Genomic DNA, 23,566 nt, shown 5'->3' with positions numbered 1-23,566 from the left:
AGAATTGTTTAGCGGTTTGTGATTTTTCGAAGATTTCTCACTACTTTCGCAAATGCAAATTTTTATTTTCATTTTGTTTATAGACCATAAAAACACGATTTTGTACACACATATACATACATACATTGCTGCATATAATACAAGTATAAACACACACACAAAACCGCTGCCACAAGCAAAGAGCATAAAGTGCGACAACGCTTATGCGTTGTTTACTACAGCTATAGACGACATACTTATTGAGCAATGTATAAAATAAAAGACTTAAACAACGAACTTTAACATCCATTTCACATCAGCTCAAGGCTGTGCTAACACTTTTGGGAAAGCTTTCAGCTCCTTAAGCGGACACACTTGTATAAAATATGCACAGCAAACGTAACGTTCACACACAAATCTTTAGTGTGTAAATTTTTAGTATTCAAACCTACATGTAATACATACAAACATACATTAAATGAATACATTTATGTATGCATTTTAATCCATCCCAAACAATAGTATTGTAAGGGCTTTCTTCTTCTTTGCACATATTCACCAAAGTGTGTATTTGTAAATATGTACGCATGTAATCTTTTTATACTATGATTTCTATGTTATTGTTGAATTTCACTTTCAATGACATTCTCATAGCCGTTGTTTATACATAACTATATTAAAAACACAATTGTAGACATCTACATACATATACTATTGTGGAAGATTACTTTTACTTTCTTGAAAAGTTGTTACTAACCACGGTCTCTTGTCAAATCCAACAATTATTTTATTTCTAATATTTCAATAGATTTTGACTTGAATTTATTAAAAATATTAAAAACCGTTACTGTTTTTACGGAGAAAAGTAAGTGGAGGCTGTGAATTATATAAAATGATAAATATGAACTTGTATTTCCCTGAACTCAATACTATTTTAAATAGTTTTACTACAAAATTATTGCTTAGTAAACTAAATGTGTGGATGGATACCTTGATGTGGATCCGCTTAGTGTCAGAATAAAATCAAACACCCCTAACATATTTTTGGCATGAAATCGCTTCTTCTTATAAGAATACATTAGCAATACGCAGCGGCAAAAATGTAAACGTCATTAATAAATATAGTTTTTAAAAAATTTCAATCTAACTGAAAATAACTATATACCATAATCTGATTATTTAATTGTATTGAACAACAATTATAACTTTATTGTTTTATCAGTGTGTATCCCCGTGAGGTTTTCGGGTTTTAACCCCTTTGGAAGTCGGGAAAAGCAAAATTCTGTATTTATTTTCATTTATTGCTTGATTACATTTAATATGCACATATCCTTAAGGTAAAACACGTACAATTAAATCAGTTCATTTAAATGGGTCTCCGCGAAAGCCAGTAATAATAATTACAACATATAAATAGAAAATATCCCATATTTATCGGCGGTCAATCTAATACGATAAGCGCTACTGTTGTCGGTTTTATTAAACTTTTATTCGATTTTCGATTATTTTTAGCAAATTCTTGAAGGATTTCATCTTCAGTTAAATTTTTAATTTTGTGAATGTTCTAGGATGCAAAACTATTAAGACGCTCTTATTTTATCGTGTTCCTAAGATAACTTATGATTCTTCGTATAGGCGAAAACGATCGTTCTGGGGTTGCTGTTCTTACAGCGATTGCTGCTAAAACTCGTAAATCTTATTTACATAATAAAATTAACTGAAAACCAGGGTTTCGAATTTATAAACTAAAAAATCTCGATGTTGATATTAAAAATTAGGTTTTAATTTTTTAATCCCCATCTTGGAATTGAAAATTGGGTTTAAAAACTGAAAATTGAAAATATTATTTTTTAATTTGAATGAAGTACGTGTAAATTTTTTAACAATATCTTTTTTAAATTCTTAATTATATGCTTGGGACTAAAATTGTTTATTTGTATTTTTTAACCCGGTAATTGGTATTAAATATTAAAAATGAATTTATGTGGGATCACCATTTTTATTTTATTTTTTAATCTGGCAAGTGAGATTACATTTTTTTTATTCTATATAATAATAATAGGGGATTAATTAAGTTTCCACGAACAAATACCAGTCTCAGATCAGCATATGTGGCAAGTCATTGCAAACTTATCAGACACCATATGCACTCGTATATGAACCTATAAAAAGAGTTTGTGTAATATTTATTTTTGATTTTACTTCAACATCGGTTTGGTCTTATTGAAACCCCCTTTATATACATATAGACATATAATATGTAAGTACATTTGTGCTTAATCAGTGAAAGCATTTGTTATTCCATTTGGTGGCTGACGTTTTATGAGTCTACAGCCACAAATAATGCTCAATGTAATCCTGCTTATCGATGACTATGTGCATTGTAGCCGTGAATTGGGCACTCGAAGATTTATCAAGGCGTCACAGTTGTCGTTTTCTCAACTTCATTATTACCATTGTTGTCAGCGGTGCCTTCTGCGTCATGATTGACAATCGTCAAAGGGTGTGGCCCGACACTTTGTGACAAATTTGTGCTGACCAAATAAGCACAACTTTATCGTTTTTGTAGTATGCAAAACATAGACAAAACACACACAAGCTCACGTAGTAAGTAATTATTATTGTAAGTGAAGGTATATACATACGTCATCATCAGTAACTCTCTGTGCATACTCATAATCATATACATATGTATGTATATGTATTTGAATTTTTAACAAAAATTGTAAAACAATACAAAGTTAAGTGCAGAAAATACGATGCAACGTCTCACGTGAGTGATTTCATACTTTATCACGCTCACAATCAGGGTGTGTAATAGGACGGGTATGCCTTGAACGAAGCATCTACAAGTAAACAAACGAACTCAGTTTATCCAACCATACTATTGGGTATCTTATGTCTGCTTAGTTATATTAAATTTAACCGCATTAATTTTTAATTTACAGTTCTCACGCATACTCAAATCGTGTACACATACATACATATACATTAGTACATACAACTATACACAAAATTGTTGTTGTAGTAATTGTAAAACTGCGAATATTTTTTTAATTTGTAAAAATGTGATTGTTTTTTAAAATAATTTATTTAGTTTTGCTATTTTGAAAAAAAAATCTTTGTACACATACAGAGATTTTGTATATACATATGTACGTACATATACAATATTTATGCTTGGGTTATTGGCATTCAAATATTTTTTAGTACGTACTTATGTATGTGTGTGAAAACAAATAGTTTGACTTAACTCTGACCATATATGTAGCTAGGTCTCTTTTTGGTCTTTACAGTATGGATAGCAACAAATTGATGTAACATTTACGCAGTTAAATACTAAATACGTCAAAGTACGTAGTAACGGGTGTTTTTTTCAGATGTGTGGTTTTGAATACTTTTTTCGGAGTTGGTCTTTTTGACAGATGTTACTTGATTTATGCTTCAGGTAGTGGCCGACGCAAAACCGTAGAACATACCAGCTGATACGACCTATCTTATGAGAGAGCGCAATGTAAATAGCCACCTATTCTACCATCCGTACCGTGGGAGATCCGCGAGAGTTAGATTTTTTCCCGTAGAAACGAGTCAGCTTGATTTCTTACAACACAGGGTTGTAGTCTCAATATTTTGTAGTAATTAAAAAATAAACATGAATATATATGAAATATTCTTAAACTATTTAAAAATCAGAGTCGAATGCAATTATTTATAAATAGGTAGATTATTTTTAATAGTTGGATTATAGTTTTGATTTTTACATCATTAAAAATTATAACTGAAAAGCTCAAAACCATATATACATATTGAGCAAGGGCAATATTGCTCAAATGAAAACAAAAGGGAACAGTTGAATTTTACGTTGTCAATATGGGCATAACTTTTGACAAATTTCGTTTGATACGGACGGTAATTACGGAAGAGCGGAACGTCGGTGATTGCATCATACACAGTTTGCCATTTCGTAATGAACAGACTTACTCCGGAACAACGTTTGCAAATCGTGCAAATATATTACCAAAAAAAAGGTTCGGATCGCGCAATGCAACGCACCTGCGACAATTGTTTTAAAATTTGAGAATATATTTATACATATTTTTGGAACATACAGTAAAATTTTTGAAGCAGAAAAATTATATATATTTTGATTTACACGTGATCTTTGATGGCGCTAAAAAAAGGAACTTCACTGCTGCAAGGATTCCGGCCTACTCCGTAGATGAAATCTACAAAAATTCTCTGCTTGAAGGTATTGTCCGTACATTGAACTATGGTTGAAAACAAAAAATCTGAAAAAAAATGGCAGCTTTTAAAAATGGGGAATTTTACCCAATAATTTGGTCGGTTCTGGCCTGTCGACATTCGATTTTTGATCAAATCAAAAAGCTGATAGGTTATTGTATGGAGAACGATATATAGAACATGCAAAAACTCAAACAAATTGGATAAATGCAGTTTTGAGATAAACGCGTTTAAAAATAAGCGGCTACACTTTGCAAACCTGTAACTCAAAAACTATTTGAGATATCGATTTTAAATGGTTATTGTATGATATTTTTAAAAGTATAACCTCTTGCAATATGAAAAATATCGGTTATCTTATATATCATACTAAGTCATACATTTGTTTTCTACATATTTATGGTATAAACAGAGAATGTGGGTATTGAAAATTCATTAGTTTAGCCAACTTCAACCGATTTTTTTATATTACGAATGCGTTTTTGGATCCAACATATTTTTGATATTACTTTGAATTAAAATATCCGATTTTGGGGTAAAAAAACCCCCACGTGGATCCGCCATTGCGCTAGATCACGCTAGGTATTAAATTGGCGTGATAACATTAATTGCAGCTGACGCAGTATTTATTAACACTATGGTGCAGGCGCCTTCTTACACGCATGGCCTACTATGGTAAATAGTAGTAGGTAGTAAAAATATGAGTGAAATCATTTCTAGACATTAAAGTTAAAGTCAAGTTATCATTCTCAGAATTCAAAAACTTAAGATTTATAAAAACTTTTAAAAAATTTTAAGAAATACTAATTTCAATTTGTAAATATCAACTTGTATATATTTTTATAACAGTACACAACCCAGTTTCATGCACAACGCAAATCCATACAGAATAAGTTTTGCAGTAACGATTGATACCGACCGCTGATTAAAGCTATTGTCGGTATCATTTGGACCCTTATGTCTTCTAATTTCTTTGCTACTAATTCCATAATTGTAATATCTTCGGAACTTATATCTTGTAACTATTAGCTTGGTCTACAATGTGGTCTACAATGTGTGTGTCGTGCGTGCACTGTAGTGTTGATTTGTTTGCAAGCATGTGAACATTAGGCAGAGATAAATTAAACTTGGTCTTCAGCAAATCAATTCACGAAAAAAATTAGAGGCAAACGGAATCATTAATCGTCGACAGACGGAAAATGCATATTTTTCTCTAAACCCAGAAATTATTTTTTCTTTGATTAATTGTAATTAATTTTACACTTAATAAAATCATAAATGCCTAAGTGGATAAATTGATGCACTTTCGATCGTACTTTACACACGAAGTGGGTGGCCGTGATGTGTTAAATTGATGTATAGCAATTTTTTGTTGTGTTAAAAAATGCAAACAAGTAAAATAAAAAGAAACAAGTAAATAGTGAATAGTGGATAAACTCGACTTTGAAAATCCCAAATATGTTGAAAGCAGCTGATGCAGCAAAACAATATCTACCTACTTAGTTATTTCAACGCAATGTCGGCAAGGAAGGCGGAGGGCGATAACGTGCAAATTGTGCAAAAAATAGTAAGAAAAATATTGTAAAACAATTAAAGTATAAATTTGGTTGAAGGTGCGTGCACTTTCATTGGACCAAACAGACCGTAAACAGAAACGTTCATCACGAGCTCTTTTATGTGCTTGTGCGTACATTCATACAAATGTACATACTTGAATATATACATATGTAAATGTATGGCATACATGAATATGCAACTAAATACAATATACTTTGTCTGCAATTAATTTAAAAGTTTTAAAATGCGAAACGTTAACATTTCAATGACGTTAACAATGGCAATGAAATATTTAAATACCTTCTTTGTAAAATGTATTATTTTCTACCATTTGAAGTGAATACATTTTTATAGCGATTAACTAATTAAATTTATTTTTTGCGCAATTAACCGAAAATCATATAAATAATGTAATTAATATTTTACATGATTATAAAACAAAAATTATCATTTCAGCAAATATAAGTATGAATGATTTTGTGTTCTGTGGCGCATTACTTTCTTCTAAAATAACTTAATAAAAAAAAGTAATAAATAATCATTATCGTTAATGTACTGACCCGCAAAACTTTTACATATTGTAATACAAATAACTATATATTATCGCCTTCAAAATAGGCTTATTCCAATAATCTTGTAGCGACATGTTTCATACCCAAAACATTAACTAAATGTGTTGAGTCAATCCATAAGAGATGTTGAGATCCACTGCTATCTTTTTGATGCCACACGACGATTTTCAAGAACTATTTCTTAACTTAACTCATTAACAGAGGTTGGTGGACGATTCGCATGAGTCAAGTTTTTGAAAACTTCCCAACCTTTGTGCCACTCAAATACTTGTGTTCGTGATAAAGTAGATATTTCAAGACACTTCTGCAATATTTTTAACAACTTCGTAGATGTGGTTCCATTTAAAACACAAAATTGCCATAAAAAAACTAAATTTATTTTTTCCATCATAAAAATCGCCAGAAATTTTTTTTACTAATTGATAAGGGAGATCAAACTGGCAATTTAAAAATGCCAGAAAAGCGATTTACGGAACTTTCGTTGAAACAAATATGATCATTGATCATTATAAAAAGTATTTTGAAACCCTGTTTTAACTAGAAATATAAATACCAAGCATAATATATGGTATGACCGAGAACGAAATTTTGTATAACCTTACTCTCAAAGAAAAACGAATAGTGGTATCTCATTCAGGTACCCAATAAGTTATATTATATAAAAAGGTAACTACTGGATCTGTAAACTATGACTTATGTTTCTGGTCCAATAGTTGTTTTAAATACACGCTTTTAATTTAAATTAACTAAGTTTAATTAACAACAGAATAAAAATCGATCTTCATTAATAACCACACTGAAATAATTTCAATTCTTCCTAAAACAGGCTAATGACCTTTTTATTTTCCAGCAATTTCTTTATCTCGACATGTAAAAGTTAATAAGTTTTGGGGTAGGATTTAGCAAATAGTAGTTTTTGGTGAGGGATGATGTTTTGTTTTTGCATAGCGTCACCCTCATCAAATTGAGGGAGGTTTAAATTTTACACCCGTGCATTTACTTTGCATTGCCTAGTTTTCATGTGTTTAGAAAATTGGGAGACAACTATTTTTATATATGTAGAGTTGCCAGTTACCAATGTTAATTTTGAATTAAATAATTTCAAGTTATTTTTATTTAAATAACATGATTTTGTGAAAAAATGTAATTGTGATGATTATAACATGAGACAGACCTCTACCACTAAAGTTTTTAATTAGTTTTCAACAAGTGAAGATTTTTTGGGACAGTGCGGTAACTTAAAATACGTATAAAAGGGCATTATTTTTATTCAAAACCTTTGCTTAGCTTTAAAACTAGAAATCACAATAAATTAATTCCGAAAATTATCATTCGGAACTCGATCTATTTTGGGTACATAAGAATATATATAGAGCACTTTTGTTTATATTACATATATTTAGGTATATGGCAACTTTACCCACTTTAAATAAAAACCGAAAATAATAGATGGGGAAGAAAAGTTATAATATACATAGTAGAATTAATTTTAGCCAAGAGATTTGTTGTGTATCTTTATATATTTGTGTGAATGTATGTACATATGTATTTATGTATTGTAGAATCGTATTGCACTATACAAGTATTGTCCTGAAAAGGTCAATTGAGCGATGAGTAATAAAACAAGAGCCTTGGTTAACATTTAATACGTGGAATAACAATAAAATAGGAATGACAATGAAATAGCCGACATGTGCAATAAAATAAATGCACATTGAAATGGGTGGGTTAAGAGAGTCAGTCCGCGTAGTATTTGGGGGTGATGCGTGCGTGACTGAGAACATTTATTAAAATGTATACTTGTGCATACTATTTTATACAAAATGCATTATTATAAGACGTCTTTTGTTGAAGTGCTGCGATCCTTAAATTTTAGGCTTAGTTTTGTGGTTGCTTTATACATTTTCAAGTTTTAATAAATCGTTATTTAAATGTATTTGAGTGTGCTGCTATTTTGTAATTTTGATAAGGCTTATGAGCGGATGCAAAAAAAATTAGGTTTTTTTTTCAACGAAACAGCAAAATGTATATCATACGCTTTTATTAGATAAATGAATGTATTTATAAAAATATATATAATTCTTATGTTCTGATAACTAAATCACATTGTTTATTTATTTTTAACTTTTTGTAACATATTGCATGCCACTTTAAAGCCACTGAATTTATTTTAGTCAAATGATAAGTTGAGCAAACAAAAACATCCTTTGTAAGTAGATAAATAAATAAGTGTTATATTTACATACATTAAATATTATTATATTCCAATACACCAAGCGTCATTTGCTTGCTTTGGAGGTTTTGCATTGTAAACATTGCTAAAAGTTTCCCTTTAGAATGCTTTTAACGACATATAATTAGTTTTACTCTAATTTTCCAACATACATACTTGTAATATACATACAGTACTTTGTGGAAAAGAAATAGGAGTGAACATTCATTAAAGATGTATTCATCTTCATATTTCAATTCCATAAATACATTTTTATATCAAAATGTATATTAAATAAGCTTAGAAATTAGTTCCACATAAAAATAGGGAGTATTTTATGTAGTAAAATAATTCATATTTCATTGAATATTATCGATTTTTTTAACAGAGTAACAGACAGCAAAGAGTCTATGAGATCCCGGCAACGGTCAAATGTACTCCTGCCCAAACCCTTTCACTGCTTGCCACAAATCTTTCAGACCAGAGTATAACCTCAACTGCTTTGACCCTACGCCACTTCTTTGCGCACTCGCAGGCATGTTTAGGGTCATTATCTTATTGGGTTGGTATATTTAATTAGGCTTATTGTAAAATTACCTTACCAATATTTTGACATAAGCCACTTGATCCATGACGCAGAAAATTGGATCTACACCACTGTGCTGAACCTACTCCATACTATGATTTTCGCGCCACCATGTTTGATGGTTTCTGTTGTGAATCGGAGATTATATTCCGTATTAGGTCGACGAAGGACAAAGTTTCTAGAACTTGTACTATGAATTAATTTAATTTTCGAATTGTGTTGCTACAATTCAGGCTTCAAGTCGATACATGCACTAGTGGCATTGTAACATATACACATACAAGTCCAATTTAAAAAATGAAAATTCGACAGTTAAGGTTAATACTGCAAAATTAATAACTGTTTGTTTTATTTTACAGTATATCGTCATGGAATCGTCCGATTAAATTTACATTATGAGTGGTTTCTATTTTATATTGTTTTTTCCTTCTATTATAAACTTATGATAAGTGATGTTAGTCATTTTACATTTTAGGTGACGATATGTAAGTGATCATAGTGAAGCATATGAGGTAACCCATCATATGGTAAAATATATTTAGACTTTATAACTGTCAAAAGTCACAAGTATGTGTATATGTTACATATGTGGATACATAAATTACTTACTCACAGCACAGCGATTCGATAATCGTATGAAAGGGTGTCGCTTGACTTCTGGTTTTCAAAGAAGTACATTCTTTTCGAGTTATCAGCTGGAAAGGCTTATCATAGTATGGTTTTATATTATATATGGTAACTATGTATTTATGTACATAAATGCATACATATGTATGTACATTATGCATATGGTATAAGATGTGTGGATTTTCGTTGAATTTGAGGCCATTCACATTCACATTCACACAATTCGCTTTATTATCAAGAGCATTTATTATATTATGAAGTGTGAGTAGAAATATGTATATATGTACATACAAGTATATTAAGCTCACGCATTTGCGCATACATTCATACATGTTTATTTATGGTTAATTAGATTTTATTGTGCGCCATTGAACATTACCATAAAAGGAAATTTATTTTTGTTTACATAGTTTTACTAATATGGGTATTAAAAACCAATTCTTATCGCATTTTCGATGAGCAACAAAAAAAACTTACTATATTCCTTCTGATAAAATCTAATCAATACATCATAAAACTAAACATTTTAAATACCAGACATTGAAGTAAGTGATCATCATTTGTTAGAATTTTAACTTAAAGTTATTATTATTATTGTATTTTTTTTTATATTCTGAACAGGGATATACCTTGCCGAACAAATTTTCAGATCGGACCACTGTAAGATCAAACTGCTGCCAAATAAACGGACCGATCAAAATCAAGATAAAAATCTTTTTATACCCTTTTATGTTATAAGAAATGCACCTGTGAAGCGTATTATAGCCGCGGTGCAACCCAAGTTAATATTTTTCTTTGAGTATTATTGTTATTGTTTTATTTTCTGTTATAAAATACTTTGTTACATTAAATTCTATCTCCTAAGAATGTTAAACTAATGTAATATGTAAAGTATTATAAATTATCCACTCAAAATTTACTTATACAGATACATACAAACTATAGATATAACGGTAGTATGCACTTGAAAATGACTCACTCTTAAATTCTATTAGATTTCATTTAATTTTATTGCATTAATAAGCGCATACTGTAAATGCATATATATTTATGTATAATTGTATTAACAGAAGTATGGCTTCCTTCCCTCATAATTTTACTTTGAGTTTATGTATTTGACGCTCCTGTTTTTATGACTTTCTTTCTTTGGCTGTCTATCAAAAGGGTGATAAAATGCATCTGGGGTGGAGACTTGATGAATCATCTGTGCATCGAATGTTATATGGTTGCAAATGGTGTGGGTTATAAATTACGATTGACTTCCTTCGGAAGTGACAAATGCATTGGAAAAGAAAATCAAATATTTATATATACTATATGCAGATATATGTACATATATGTAGATATATATTATATATAAATATTTTATTTACATACTTGTTATGAACTGCATATAACTGCATTCCATCCCGTGACTTAATTATAGTTAAGTAAAAACCGATAAGCCGTTTCTAATTAAATTTTGCTTAAGTATTAGATTTCAAATGTAAAGTGAATTCCCTAAATAGCGGATGTTTGATAATGCAACCGTTACGGAAAAATCGATTTCGAGTTGAAGTATAGTTTTTCAAAAAAAAAAATGTATTATAAAATTTTATAATCATAAAAATTACTACAAAGGTATAGACCAGCGCCGTATTCACATACCACACAATCTCAGAAAAGCTACCTAAATTTTCAAAATGTCTTAAATAGCTGCAGTTATTTATAAATATTCACAAGTTTTGTTCGAAGTTAGTAGTTACAAAAAATTTAACCTACATATTAAGTTATTTGTATTTTCAAAATTGAAATATTTTTTAATATTCTTTTCTAGAATTTAGTAAAGAGTTGAAACACTAACTTGGTCGTAAAAAATAAAAACGGAATCATAAAACCAAATTTAAATTTTTTACGAAATTCTTTATAAATATTTACCGAATTTTTGGAAGTTGGCAATTTTATCAGTAGTAACGACACATAGCAAATTTTCGGAATTTTCTGGCTAATTTACTTTCAAACTAATATCTCGGATTATGTAATTTAATATAGTTGAAAACCGCTTTAGTTTTGATGATTTGTTGGCAGAGCCACAGTTTATTTTGACTCCGTCACCCATGCCGAGCAAAAACTCCTTATTATTTTAATAATAAGCTCATCCACTGTTCTATAAAACTTAATGCTAAACACAAAGAAACGGTCCGTCCTAAATATGTAGTGATAGTAATAACAGTAATTATTTTTCATCGATATATTTTAATTCTTCCGATAATAAGATGTGCGTTGGAATAAGTTTCCAATTAAATTGTGTACTTAAGAGTTCGTTAACATGCACGGATATCCATCTTTCGGAAGTTTGTTTTATGTACAATAATGAAATATAATATAATATTAAAACTCGCAGCCAAAATATTGACCTCTAAAAACTACCTGTGCCACCATTACTTATTAAGGATTTAAAAATAAACATGACAACGGATGTGCGTTATAAATTATTTATGCAAGTCACATGCAATACTTATAATTTAAATGTACGAAGTATGTGGGAAGAGAATAAAAAGTAAAAAATATGAAAAATTATAAAAAGTAATTGAGTTTGTAAATGCATATACTCGTTTACATATGTACGTACATGTGCATATGTAAATAGAAGTATGTATAATAACCTACAGTTGTATAACTTTGCACAGCATTATTAAATTTTTTTTCTGCAAGTTTGCTGACAAATTTTTAAACAACAAGTCATATTGTAGGATTGGTTAAATTAATTTTTTTATAAGTTTAGACTTATAAATAAATTATATGCATAGTGCTTGTACTTTTCTTGCGCATCTTGTTGTTATCCAGCAAATGGAGATCTCCGAACAGCTCTTTGACTTTTTGAAGAAATTTTTCAAGGCAGAAATAATTTGCCGTTATGTTACCTGCAGATCTTTATTGGATTTTTTCTGTAAATTTTTATATTAAGTTTTTGTGCAATTGGCCTAAACATTTTTTTTCTTACTCGATTGTAAACCGAGCAAAATATCTTATACTGAAAAAACTCTTAAAAATCCAATAATATGAAATTTTCAAACAAAACGAAAATTTTCACGAAATTGCGAATGTAGAATGTAGGCCCATAAATACAATTCTCGTACAAATTTACTACAGCGAGAAAAAAGTAAATAATACAAAAATGCAACCAAATAGTGAATGTGGATTTTTGATCTCTGAGAATTTAATTACAAAGCTAGTATCCATTCGATTCTTAAACAAATCGGATCATAAATACAATTCCCTTAAAAATATACTACAGTCTCATCTAATTAGTATAAACTTACAAAACACTTCCCATGTGCCTATTAAGCTGTGTTGAAAATTTCAGCAAATTCGGTGTAATGGTCTCCATGTAGTTTTTATGTATCGATATATATGTACATAGTAAACACCGCTAAGTGGCTCACGAAAAATTCCAGCTCGGTACTTAAGAGAGGGGTACTTAAGCGGGTTTTACTGTATACCATAAGAAGGGTGTAAGATTAAACTTGTTCCCACATCTTTTCTCGGCCAGACTTGTTTGAGGGGGAAGTACCCGAAGACGGTTCAAAATATCAAGGTATATGCTCTAAAAAAAATAATGCGAAATTTTCAATTGTTTTTTTAATTTGTTGAAGATATCACACTTGAAAGTGGTTGGCGGTGAGGCGGCCGACCTTTAACTTTAAAACTATTCTAGATAGATTAAGGACATAAAGAAAAAAAAATTTCGACGATTTTTTAACAAGACATAGTCTTTTTAAGTCTAATTTTCATGTTCAATGTGCGAATTTCTTGAAGGTCGTAGTCTATCTAGGATACAAAATCCTCTCGAGCGAAATAAATTTTATGATTTCAGATACAAATTATAGTTAGGATCTTATGTTTTTTTATTCTTTAAATATTGCTTTAAATATAATATATATTATAGATATCAATTTTACGCGCACCGTTTTCATTTTTCCGAAAATAATCCGCGATAAAGTACTTTTTCGGCATCTACAGGTACTTCCACAACCATACTTAAATATTTAACAAAATTCACAATATTTCTGGTTAAAATATACCAGTAGCAAAGCGGATAACGGACCAATCTGCTATGATCTCGTGGTATCAGAGGTTTCATATTTATAATATGCGTGAGACAACTTAAAATGTAAGGTTTAAAAGTGGATCTTCATTTAAAGCCATGCAAAAATTGTGAGTAATCAAATCATACATATGTATGGGCATACATATATCCATTTCGATTTCCTGCCCTCTTTGCATATATATATATACTATATACTTTTATATTTATTATTATATGTATATGCTTGATTAACCATAAGAAGAAATACACTTACGCCTGAATTTATGAACATACCAGTATGTATGTACATATATCTATGCAAATATAAGAAAGGCCAATGGCCGGCCAAAGGATGGTTCACAATATTCGTACCTACTTATTTGATTATAACGTACAAAACTACATATTATTTGTTGTAATTTCGCTACTAGTCTCATAATTGGGTGTGTATTCCAAAAGAAACCTCCAACAGCGACATACATAAATATGTATGGAAAACAAAGAAAATAAAGAGAGAAATCATTCAATGAGAATCCGCACAGTTGTAAGTATGTACATACATAGGTGAAACAGTGCATAGAGGAGAGGAAGTTCAAGTTCAAACTTACCATATATTTGCAGAAACTATATCTGCATGTCTTTATACATACGAGTATGTGCATGTATGTATGTATACCTGTATAAACAGTATATCTAAAAATGCGCTATAATCGTGTACCTGCTGACTTTATACCTAGGCTGTTTATACATATTTACACACTGATATTTATATATACATATATAATATATCATATATAAATATTGTATGTTTCATTTATGTACCTCTGTAGAATAGTAATGGACCCAAGACGACTATGGTGCCATACATATGTTACCGCAGGAAATGAAGGCAAATAAATGCCAGAATATTAAAGACCGTGGCCGTCATCACAATCTCTCACCCACAATAAGTTAAAAACTTACATTCATACATACATATGTATGTACATTCATGCAGCATGGCTGCTCATACGTTTATTTATATACTTATTTGCATAAAATATTATAACGCTGCCACCGCAACACTTGAGACCAGTTTAGCCAGAAGATATTTATTTGTAAGTCGCCGTTGCTGGCGCTGCCTTCTTCATAAAAAGTGAAAACTCGCAGGCGATGCGGTTGGTGCACTTTTACAAAGCGATGAGCAATGGCATTGCGCCTAAAACTGCACCAAATTGCTTGCTAAAGAAAAGAATAAAAATGAAATGCGGTTATAGCTTTGTACGAGTATCAACACAGTTCACCAGCCGTTTTTTTTTTCGTTGATTTGCCTTTTGACTCTCATTCGGCGCTTGTACACCAGTTACAACCCCAAAGTATTTGTTATGTTCGAATCTTTTCGAATTTTCGCTTACACTTGCCAGCCATGTGAAGTGTGGCAACATCGCATTGTGTTCTTTGTATAGATGTCCATATGTATGTATGCACCAGTCTGCTAATTGCATGTGTATGCGTTGGCAACGGCCGGGTTCGCTGCTTTGGGCTGGGCCACATGGCGACCGGTGCGGACACTGCACTACACGCTGTATGTGCCGGGTTGGGCCGGCATATTGTGCGCATGCTTGGATAAAATGTGCGCCGGTTCTTTTGTGTATTTTTACATTCGAAATAACTGACTCAATGCATAACAGAGGGTTGTGTTTGCCCATCTAATAATTTATAGTCATATGATTTCCCGGCTTTTTTTCAACACCAAGCCGTTGTTATTGATTTTTCGTGTACGAATATTGAAAATGCACATAAAGCTATTTCTAACTATGTGTTTTACAGATATGCACTTTATTTGCTTACAGTGTTTCGTTTTGCGAAACTTTTACATATTTATTAGTTAAAATTTGGAAGTGATGCAATTAAAAAGCTCTTAAATATTAACAAAATATTAAAACAAACTATTAGGTATACTAACATTATATTTCAAACTCTTATTTGTATATATTTAAAAAGAGTTTTTAATGTCTTCCAGAGATGGACATGAAATTTCGTGCGTCTAATTCAAGGTTATGTAGGAAAACTTAAAATCCAAGACGAAATTTCACAGCGGGCCGGAAAATACTATATCGTTTTAGAGTAAAAAATCTAGAGCAGAATTGATCACAGTTGAATCCCACGACATACTTACTGTGTTTTGTCCGGGACGTTCCATTTTTATGTCGCAAAGTAAAAGAGCCGTTATTGTCGAATTAAAGCAGACAGTCGGTTGAGATAAAATAGCTACCTGTTAGAATTAAGTATGCGCAAGCTAATACATAATTCAAGGCAATTACTGAAGAATAGCGTAAGTAATATTGTATATATCAAAACGCAGTTGTGGCGAACTTTATTAGTACACATAAACATTAAAACTATTGACCAAATATTATTCTTTCCAAAAATATTAAAAACTACCATCAAAGAAGTAACCGCAGCTCTGAATTCCTCAAATGAATCCTTATTGTTTAACTTACTGATCAAGCCTGTAGGAAAATATATAAATTAGGAGAGCTCGGCATAGTTCACTTACAGTTCTTTTAAAAATATTGCTTAGTAAGCTTACCATCGTCCTAAATAACCACTCCGTTTGGTTTCCTTCCTAGCAGTTCATGGTCAAAAACTCCTGGAAACTAAAATGGGCACCGATTCCCTTGACCTCATCTGACAATGACGTCGTCATAAACGAGATTATTAAATAACGTAACTATGGATATATTTTACAGAAAAACCAAACTATGGACTAAGTAAGCAAGTACGAAATAATGCCAGGGTTTGTCTTTGGTAATAAGTTTCCCCCTAGATAGGCTTGTTCGAGCAATAGTAAATTTAGCCGATATCTATTAGAGGACAATAATTCCAGTTAAAGAGAAAAAACATAAATAAAATATATGTAGGTAATTATTGCATTTTTTACAATCATTATATGTTTGTTTTTTGCATGTAAACATAGCCTAACAATATATATGCTTTATTGTGAATTCTAATAGCTGTGTCTTATTGTGAATATGCAATCAGCTGTTAATTGTACGCTATTGGAAAATCTTAGGTTGTGTTTTTATTTTTTCGTATTGTGAAAATGGCATTAACTAATTTGTTAGTGAAAAACAGCTTAACTACAGTTATACGCAACAGCAATGTATTGTTAATTTCAGCAAGATTAGGACACACCATACGCGGCAAACGGCCAGGTGTTGCAAAATCATTAGAACAACGTTTGCAGGGTAGGTGATCATAACGGCGTGCTAGTACCGTATTATTGAAAAATGTTACGTATTATTATCGTTATTAATAAAGGGTAATTTCTTATATATTTTAGAAGAAAATGGCAAAGATCCAGAATTGACTGCACGTGTAAACATTGGTTTCCCGCATTTAAAATCATCCCGCTCGGAACAGTTAAAGCAACGACTGGCGCACTTGAAAGCCCAACGTTCTAGCGAAGATGTGGAAAAATTGGCACGAGCCAATAAATGTACTATTATTCTGTAGCCATATCGTAATATTTAATAATGTAATTCTTTATTTCAGTATTGATTGATTTGGATGAAGTGGACCGCGAGTATCGCGTAACCAATGGTCAATATGATTTGCGTGTAATTGCTGACCATTATGGCATTTTTGAGGATCTATTTGGTTTGGCATATTTCGTACCTCGTGTGGCACTGAATATTCAGGTATCTGATATAAAATAGCAAATAAGTTCGTTGGTAAATTATTTTGATTTTATAGTATTCACTTGATGGCGGTAATGTGAATTGTGTTTATAATGGAAACGTTATAAAACCTGCGGAAGCGGCAAATGCACCAGAGGTCAGCTTTGACGGCACGATCGATCCTATAACTGGGAAGGTATGAACTTTATTTAGTTATAATACGGGAATATATTTTGCTTTTTTTTTGTTGTAGAAGTAACATATATATTTTATATTACAGAAATATACAGAAGATAGTTTTTGGACGCTTGTAGCAACGAATCCCGATGCCCATTTTACGGATAGTACTTCGGAATATGTGCATTGGTTTATGTAAGCTTTTAATCATCCTTTATATTTTTTGACATTATTTATTTTTATTTGCTCAGTTCTAATATCCCCAATGGAGATGTTAAAAAGGGCGAAGTGTTGGTCGAATATTTGCCACCTTTTCCACCAAAAGGTGTTGGCTATCAACGTATGGTCTTTGTTTTATATAAACAAAATGGAAAACTGGATTTCAGTAAATATAAGCTCTCACAGAATGAAATGAATAATCTAGAGAAGCGTACATTCAAAACATTGGATTTCTATGGTGAACAACAGGATCATATAACACCAGCGGGGCTTGCATTTTTCCAAAGTGACTGGGATAGTTCAATTACTAACTTCTATCACAATCTATTAAGTATGCATAAATAACAATTTTAAGAACTCGTGTCTAGATTTTAAAATATATTTTGTTTTGCCTACAGATATTAAGGAGCCAGTTTTCGAGTATGACTTCCCCAAACCATATATAGCTGATCAGAAATTCTTTCCGCTGAAACAGGCGTTCAATTTGTATTTAGACCGTTATCGTGATCCTAAAGAGCTCAATCAAGAATTCCTGGAACGAAAATTGGCAACGACGCATCCATTTGAAGGTCCTGAAAAGCCTCTGCGCTTCCCAAATGCGCATCCAATACGTGGTGTGCCGTCCTGGCTCAAGACAGAAATACGAAAGCGACGACTAGGTATTGGTCGCATTAATGATTATAAATAAATGTGTATTGAATAAATTGTAAAAAAGAAACATACCTAAAATGTGTACACAATTACGAAAAATATAGTAAAAAATTTTAACTAAAAGACCTAATTAATTCAAATTAGTTGCGCTGTCATTCGTTTTTTTTTATTATAATAACCGATTTTATCATTTCTGTTCGTTTTATCGAGAGAACACTGTGCCAGGTTTAAGCTGCGAACTTTTTAAATAAATCAGCCAAAATACCAGGCGCTCAGAACAGCACAGCAAGCGGCCCGCCATCTCCGTTCATTCACAATAGAAAATTGAGAAGGTTAAGTTGCGTTCATATCAAACACGTCTTGTAACGAAAATCTGCGTGCACTACCTAATTTAATTAGTTTGCATTTATAAATTTATAAATAAAAATTTTCAATTAAAGACAACGATTAATTGATAAAATAAAGGATTTATGTAATTAAACTTAAAAAAAAATTAGTAAAAGCAATAAATATGTATGAATTAAAATATTTGTGTGCGCGGAATTCACATATATTTCATGCACAGTGATGTACAGAAAATAAGAAAGTTATAAATGTTCGTGATTAAAAGATTTTTGGGACGCACGGTAAATTGTACATTTACACACATATCACTAATTTTACAAATTTTATGACTTCTATATTAAATGTCACCAGTGAATTTTTATTGTGTGGTCATTATAAATACAAATTATTCAATCAATTTAGTGATATTTTGTTTTACCTAAAAACTAAGTGCATGTAAACACACCGTTATATCTCATACAACCGTTTTCCCTATAGCATGCGGCACAATTTATTATCTTTTATGTCATTTTTATTAATAAATATTTATGAATTTTTAACGTTTGCATTAAATTTTAAACAAATAAACTTCTTAAAATATACAATTAATATTAATAGAAATTTGACAAAAACCGATTATCGCAACATATATTTTTTAGAGTTTCGTAACTTAAGCGTTTTCATCACTATTACTAATGTTAAAAAAGAGAGAATGCATATTACATACTCGATAATAAATATTTGGCACAATTGTTGTTTGTAATAAATTCTTCCTTTCTATATGAGTGTTAAAAGCGCATATTCATTGAATTGTGTTAAAAACAATTGTATAAAAAAATGATTTAATTGGCACAATAAGGGTTTGCCCAAATATGTATATAGCTTAAAATTTTTTCATAACAAATTTACTTTACAAAGTCTAAAAACTAGAGTAGGCTCAAAACAAAATATTTTAAATTTCACATAATTATTTAGCACATTTCACTAAATTTATGTATCATGAGCGGAGAAATAAAATTAAGTACAGCTAGCAATAGGCATTATTGAAATTCTTAAATGTAAAAGAGGCTTAGTTAACTTAATAAATTTCACTGAAAAGAGGCTAACTAAATAATAAACAATTTTCGTTTGTAAATTTTCCTTTTTAAACCAATATTTTTTCTTTCAGAAGAATTCAAAGCAATAGTAAGGTTTTCAGTTAAAGTTGATGTAACCGTTAAACAAATTTGCATTTATAATTGATTTTAGGATAACAATTTTTATAAGCATTATGATCATTCAGCTCATGTTAACGCATAAGAGCGTACACTTGAAATCAGTGGTACCCAGAGTAGGCTTATTATTTGGACATTCGTTGCTTGCGTATTAATAAAAGTTCATATAGTAAAAGGAATTTTTACAGACTTTAGTCTTATAAAATCTATTCCAGCAGCAATAAATTTTGTTTTTCTTCACTTAATGAAGATAAAATTGTATTTTAATAAAAATGTAAAATAAAAGTCTATCATATTCCAAGATACAAGTAAATTACAAATTAAAATAATTTATAACAGCTGATTGACGCGTCACCAGCTTAAAAAATTATTAAGTTTGCCAGATTGGTGAGGTGAAATACATCCTTTTACTAACGAATAACGTAACGAATTAACAAGCCGATGTGAATACCACTACTACTAATTTTAAGACGATATTTTTTGTATGCTTTTGTCATAAAAACTATAAAGACCATATGAAAAGTAACACTCTATAACTCACTAACTATCTCTTGAGACAGTAAGCAGTAAGTACTAGCCTCAATAGTTAATTGATATACTCAAGATGCTTTCATACAATTCAACTTAATTTCACTTAGCTTAAAAATAAAATATATTGATAAATGTGCGTATGTATGTGAATTTTTATCATAGTAATTTAACAATTAAGTTTATCGTTTCATTTGAGGCTCAATTTCGTTTCATCAATTTTTATCACGTCTCTCAAATTCCAACATATGAGGTTAATAAAGGCTCTTGTTTAAATATGTGAATTTTAATATATGCTGATATTACAATTTGCTGCCTATTTTAGTGGCTTTAATGCTACCTTTTGTTTGCTGAAGTACTTAAAATGTTATTTACGGTTTTAGGTCTCTGCCTTGCCGTAGGAACCAGCAGGTGGTCGATACATTGCTGGTAATGAAAAAACCTGTGGCAAATTGAACGCATATTTGCGCTTATCAATATTTTTAAAGACATTATCCATACGTGTTCCATCGCTACGTAAAAAAAAACAATATTGATATATGCACAAATAATCGAGAAAACGAAATCAGGAAAATATTTGCTATTTACCTGCGCATAGTGCTTAGCACATAGGGTACACTCTTAGCTGGCAAATTAAATTCTTGTACAAGCACTCGACACTGTTCCAGCGTCACCGACATGCCCGTACGGTCTTTGGCACTTTTACATGAGGTAAAACGTAAGCCCGACATAAGGCGACACGCATCTTCGGCTAAATGCAAAATTTTTACATTCTTTGATACATTTGAACGTAGCTGATCCTCCATAAAATTGAGTATGTTAGTGAGTGCTTGCGTTGCCGGGGGATGGGGTTCATGCTTGCTAGGTGTATCTGGCGTAACGAGTTGCAATTTACGATAACGACTATAATACTGTTTCAGACGCACAAAATTGTCCCAATTCGAACGATGTTGCTCACGTGTTTGGCCCAATGTTTCGGCTAATGTTGCTTTTTCGTTGATGCCGATATTGAAGAATACCGGTGTTAGTTTGAAGGTGATGGTCTCTTGCGTTGGCATAACAGCGTACACATGCTCTGGTACGGGCAGCAAAACATTAAGTGATTGCCTCGAACCGGTGACACGTGGCATAGGCATCGGCGCGTGCGCATCGCTAATGTAAATAAGTAAATAAAAGTTAGTGTTATACTGTTACTTATATGAAAATCACATACCATTGTGTATTACTTCGCGTTAGCGTAAAATTCACTGCAGAAAGATCCTCAATAGCGATACACATATCGCCCCACATATCCGTTTCGTTGCCGTACAACGAAAGCAAACCTTCGAAGTATGCTAGTGGTCCTAAATCCCTGAGTATCTTTATAAAGTTTTCGGTTATCTCAGTGCCCCATAGTTTGCCCATTAGTGCAGCGATGAGAGCTGTCAACTGTAATGTAGAAAACAGCTCAATTAGCTTAACACTTGTTTTCGAAGGCAAATAACTTACCGCTTGTGAAAAGCTCACATCACGCCGATACATGATTTCTAAATTTATGCTGTTGCGTTTCATATCCTGCTGTAGACGTTGCACAGAATGCATTAGACGCGCTGTTTTCAGCAAACCATCCATGGCGTGGCGTAATTTTCTCATCGAGGGCCGCAACTCGGAAGCCCAATCTGTGGTAAGCGACAAGTCAAGGCCTGAAGAAGAGTTACAAAATAAACTGTCAATTATAATTTTATTTATAAATGCATAAAACAATGTCTAAATGCTACTAAGTATTGGAAAGACTACCATCAGTTAAATACACGTTTGTCGTTATGCTACATATATGAGCAGTACTCACCATCCGTGAATTTGTTGCCTTTTTTAGGTGGTACGATACCTTCTATATTGGTCACAGATGGTTGAACTTCTTCTTTGCTTTGCTCCAGCGCTTCAACATTTTGTGTGAGGTCCAAATTCAGCCCATTACCATTGGTAACCAACGCTTGCTCATTAGCAGCTTCTGAAACCATGCCACTATCTTCGATTTCTGCTATCTTATTTTGACTAGCTACCAGATCTGGCGGTGCGGGGGAGTGCTGAAAGCCTGTTCGTTTCATGTTAGGCTTTGGATGTCGCAGGCGTATTGCTGGACTACCGCAACGTCCACAGAGAAACTTAATTTTACTCACTAGACACATTACACTAGCCTCAATGTTTAATTGCGTTAAATCGAGTGGTTCGGGCTCCTCTGTGGGTCGATAGTAATTAGCCGAGGGAGAAGAACTCATAATTTTTGTATCGAGAAAACTGCCATGTTGCAGTGCGGTAGCATTGTAATCTACATCCAACTCAGAATATATGTGCGTTGCAAATTGTGTATTGAAATTGCTTGACACAGATGCAAGCGAAGAGGGAATGTGACTTCCGTTATTTAACTGCCCCATATCGACGTCATCTAGATCAATTAATTGAAGCGTTGAAATATCATTACCGATGTTCGCATTTAAGCCATCTGCATTGCAAAAATGGCCTTCAGTGAATGCAATATCGGTTGTCGTGTCATTCAAATGTACGGGTAAAGATTGGAATGTAGCTTCCGCTACTGATTCGTTGTCAGCACCAGCTGCAGCGTTTTTGACTGCCGCCCGATTGCGTAATTGTTCGTTATAACTTTTTACGGTGCGATGTAGTGCATGTATGGCATTTATGTCCATCGTCGAGGGTGACGGCCGTAGACAAAGGCTGTTGGAACGAACTAATGGGCGACCAGCACAGCCGGCGAAACTTGTGGGCGTCTTAGTGCGAGGCCAGAGGTCTGGTGGAGCGACAATAGGTGTCGCAAAATCTTCCAGTTCAGGAGATTTCAAGTCGAGAGCGCAGAGTTGTTGAGTGATCTTTCGAAACGGTGACATGGGCTGCGAGAGCGTATAATGTCATTCGAATTTTTTAATAAATAAAATTTGATTGAGTTTAATAT

General features: G+C 32.0%; 2 protein-coding genes and 1 long non-coding RNA gene across 12 annotated transcripts in view; 2 read left to right on the top strand and 1 right to left on the bottom strand.

The window, feature by feature from the left end:
- The window catches only part of LOC118679786 (uncharacterized), a 34,203-nt gene extending 18,045 nt beyond the window's left edge, over window positions 1-16,158 (top strand). Inside the window, exon 2 of the long non-coding RNA XR_004975290.2 lies at window positions 15,847-16,158. This is a non-coding gene — a long non-coding RNA (uncharacterized lncRNA). The remainder of the gene's footprint in view (window positions 1-15,846) is intronic.
- Window positions 16,159-16,866: 708 nt separating this feature from the next.
- Window positions 16,867-18,676, top strand: mRpL38 (mitochondrial ribosomal protein L38). The gene is made up of 7 exons (XM_014244486.3): window positions 16,867-17,074; window positions 17,170-17,325; window positions 17,382-17,527; window positions 17,583-17,702; window positions 17,787-17,878; window positions 17,935-18,233; window positions 18,301-18,676. The coding sequence occupies exons 1-7, from the start codon at window positions 16,930-16,932 to the stop codon at window positions 18,588-18,590; spliced, it is 1,248 nt and encodes a 415-aa protein (XP_014099961.3). The 5' UTR covers window positions 16,867-16,929; the 3' UTR covers window positions 18,591-18,676.
- LOC106624717 (inositol polyphosphate-4-phosphatase type I A) overlaps window positions 17,935-23,566 on the bottom strand; it is a 29,306-nt gene continuing 23,674 nt past the window's right edge. For all 10 annotated transcript variants that reach the window (XM_070109463.1, XM_070109461.1, XM_036378507.2 and 7 more), the window contains exons 12-16: window positions 22,448-23,504; window positions 22,108-22,301; window positions 21,833-22,047; window positions 21,208-21,771; window positions 17,935-21,131 (exon numbers count right to left, since the gene is read on the bottom strand). In XM_070109463.1, the coding sequence (XP_069965564.1) occupies window positions 20,999-21,131; window positions 21,208-21,771; window positions 21,833-22,047; window positions 22,108-22,301; window positions 22,448-23,504 (2,163 nt within the window). In that variant the 3' untranslated portion in view covers window positions 17,935-20,998. The remainder of the gene's footprint in view (window positions 21,132-21,207; window positions 21,772-21,832; window positions 22,048-22,107; window positions 22,302-22,447; window positions 23,505-23,566) is intronic.

Source organism: Bactrocera oleae, chromosome 5 (genome assembly GCF_042242935.1).
Source record: "Bactrocera oleae isolate idBacOlea1 chromosome 5, idBacOlea1, whole genome shotgun sequence".
NCBI classification, from domain to species: Eukaryota; Metazoa; Arthropoda; class Insecta; order Diptera; family Tephritidae; genus Bactrocera; species Bactrocera oleae.
This window is presented reverse-complemented; position numbering and strand designations above follow the sequence as displayed.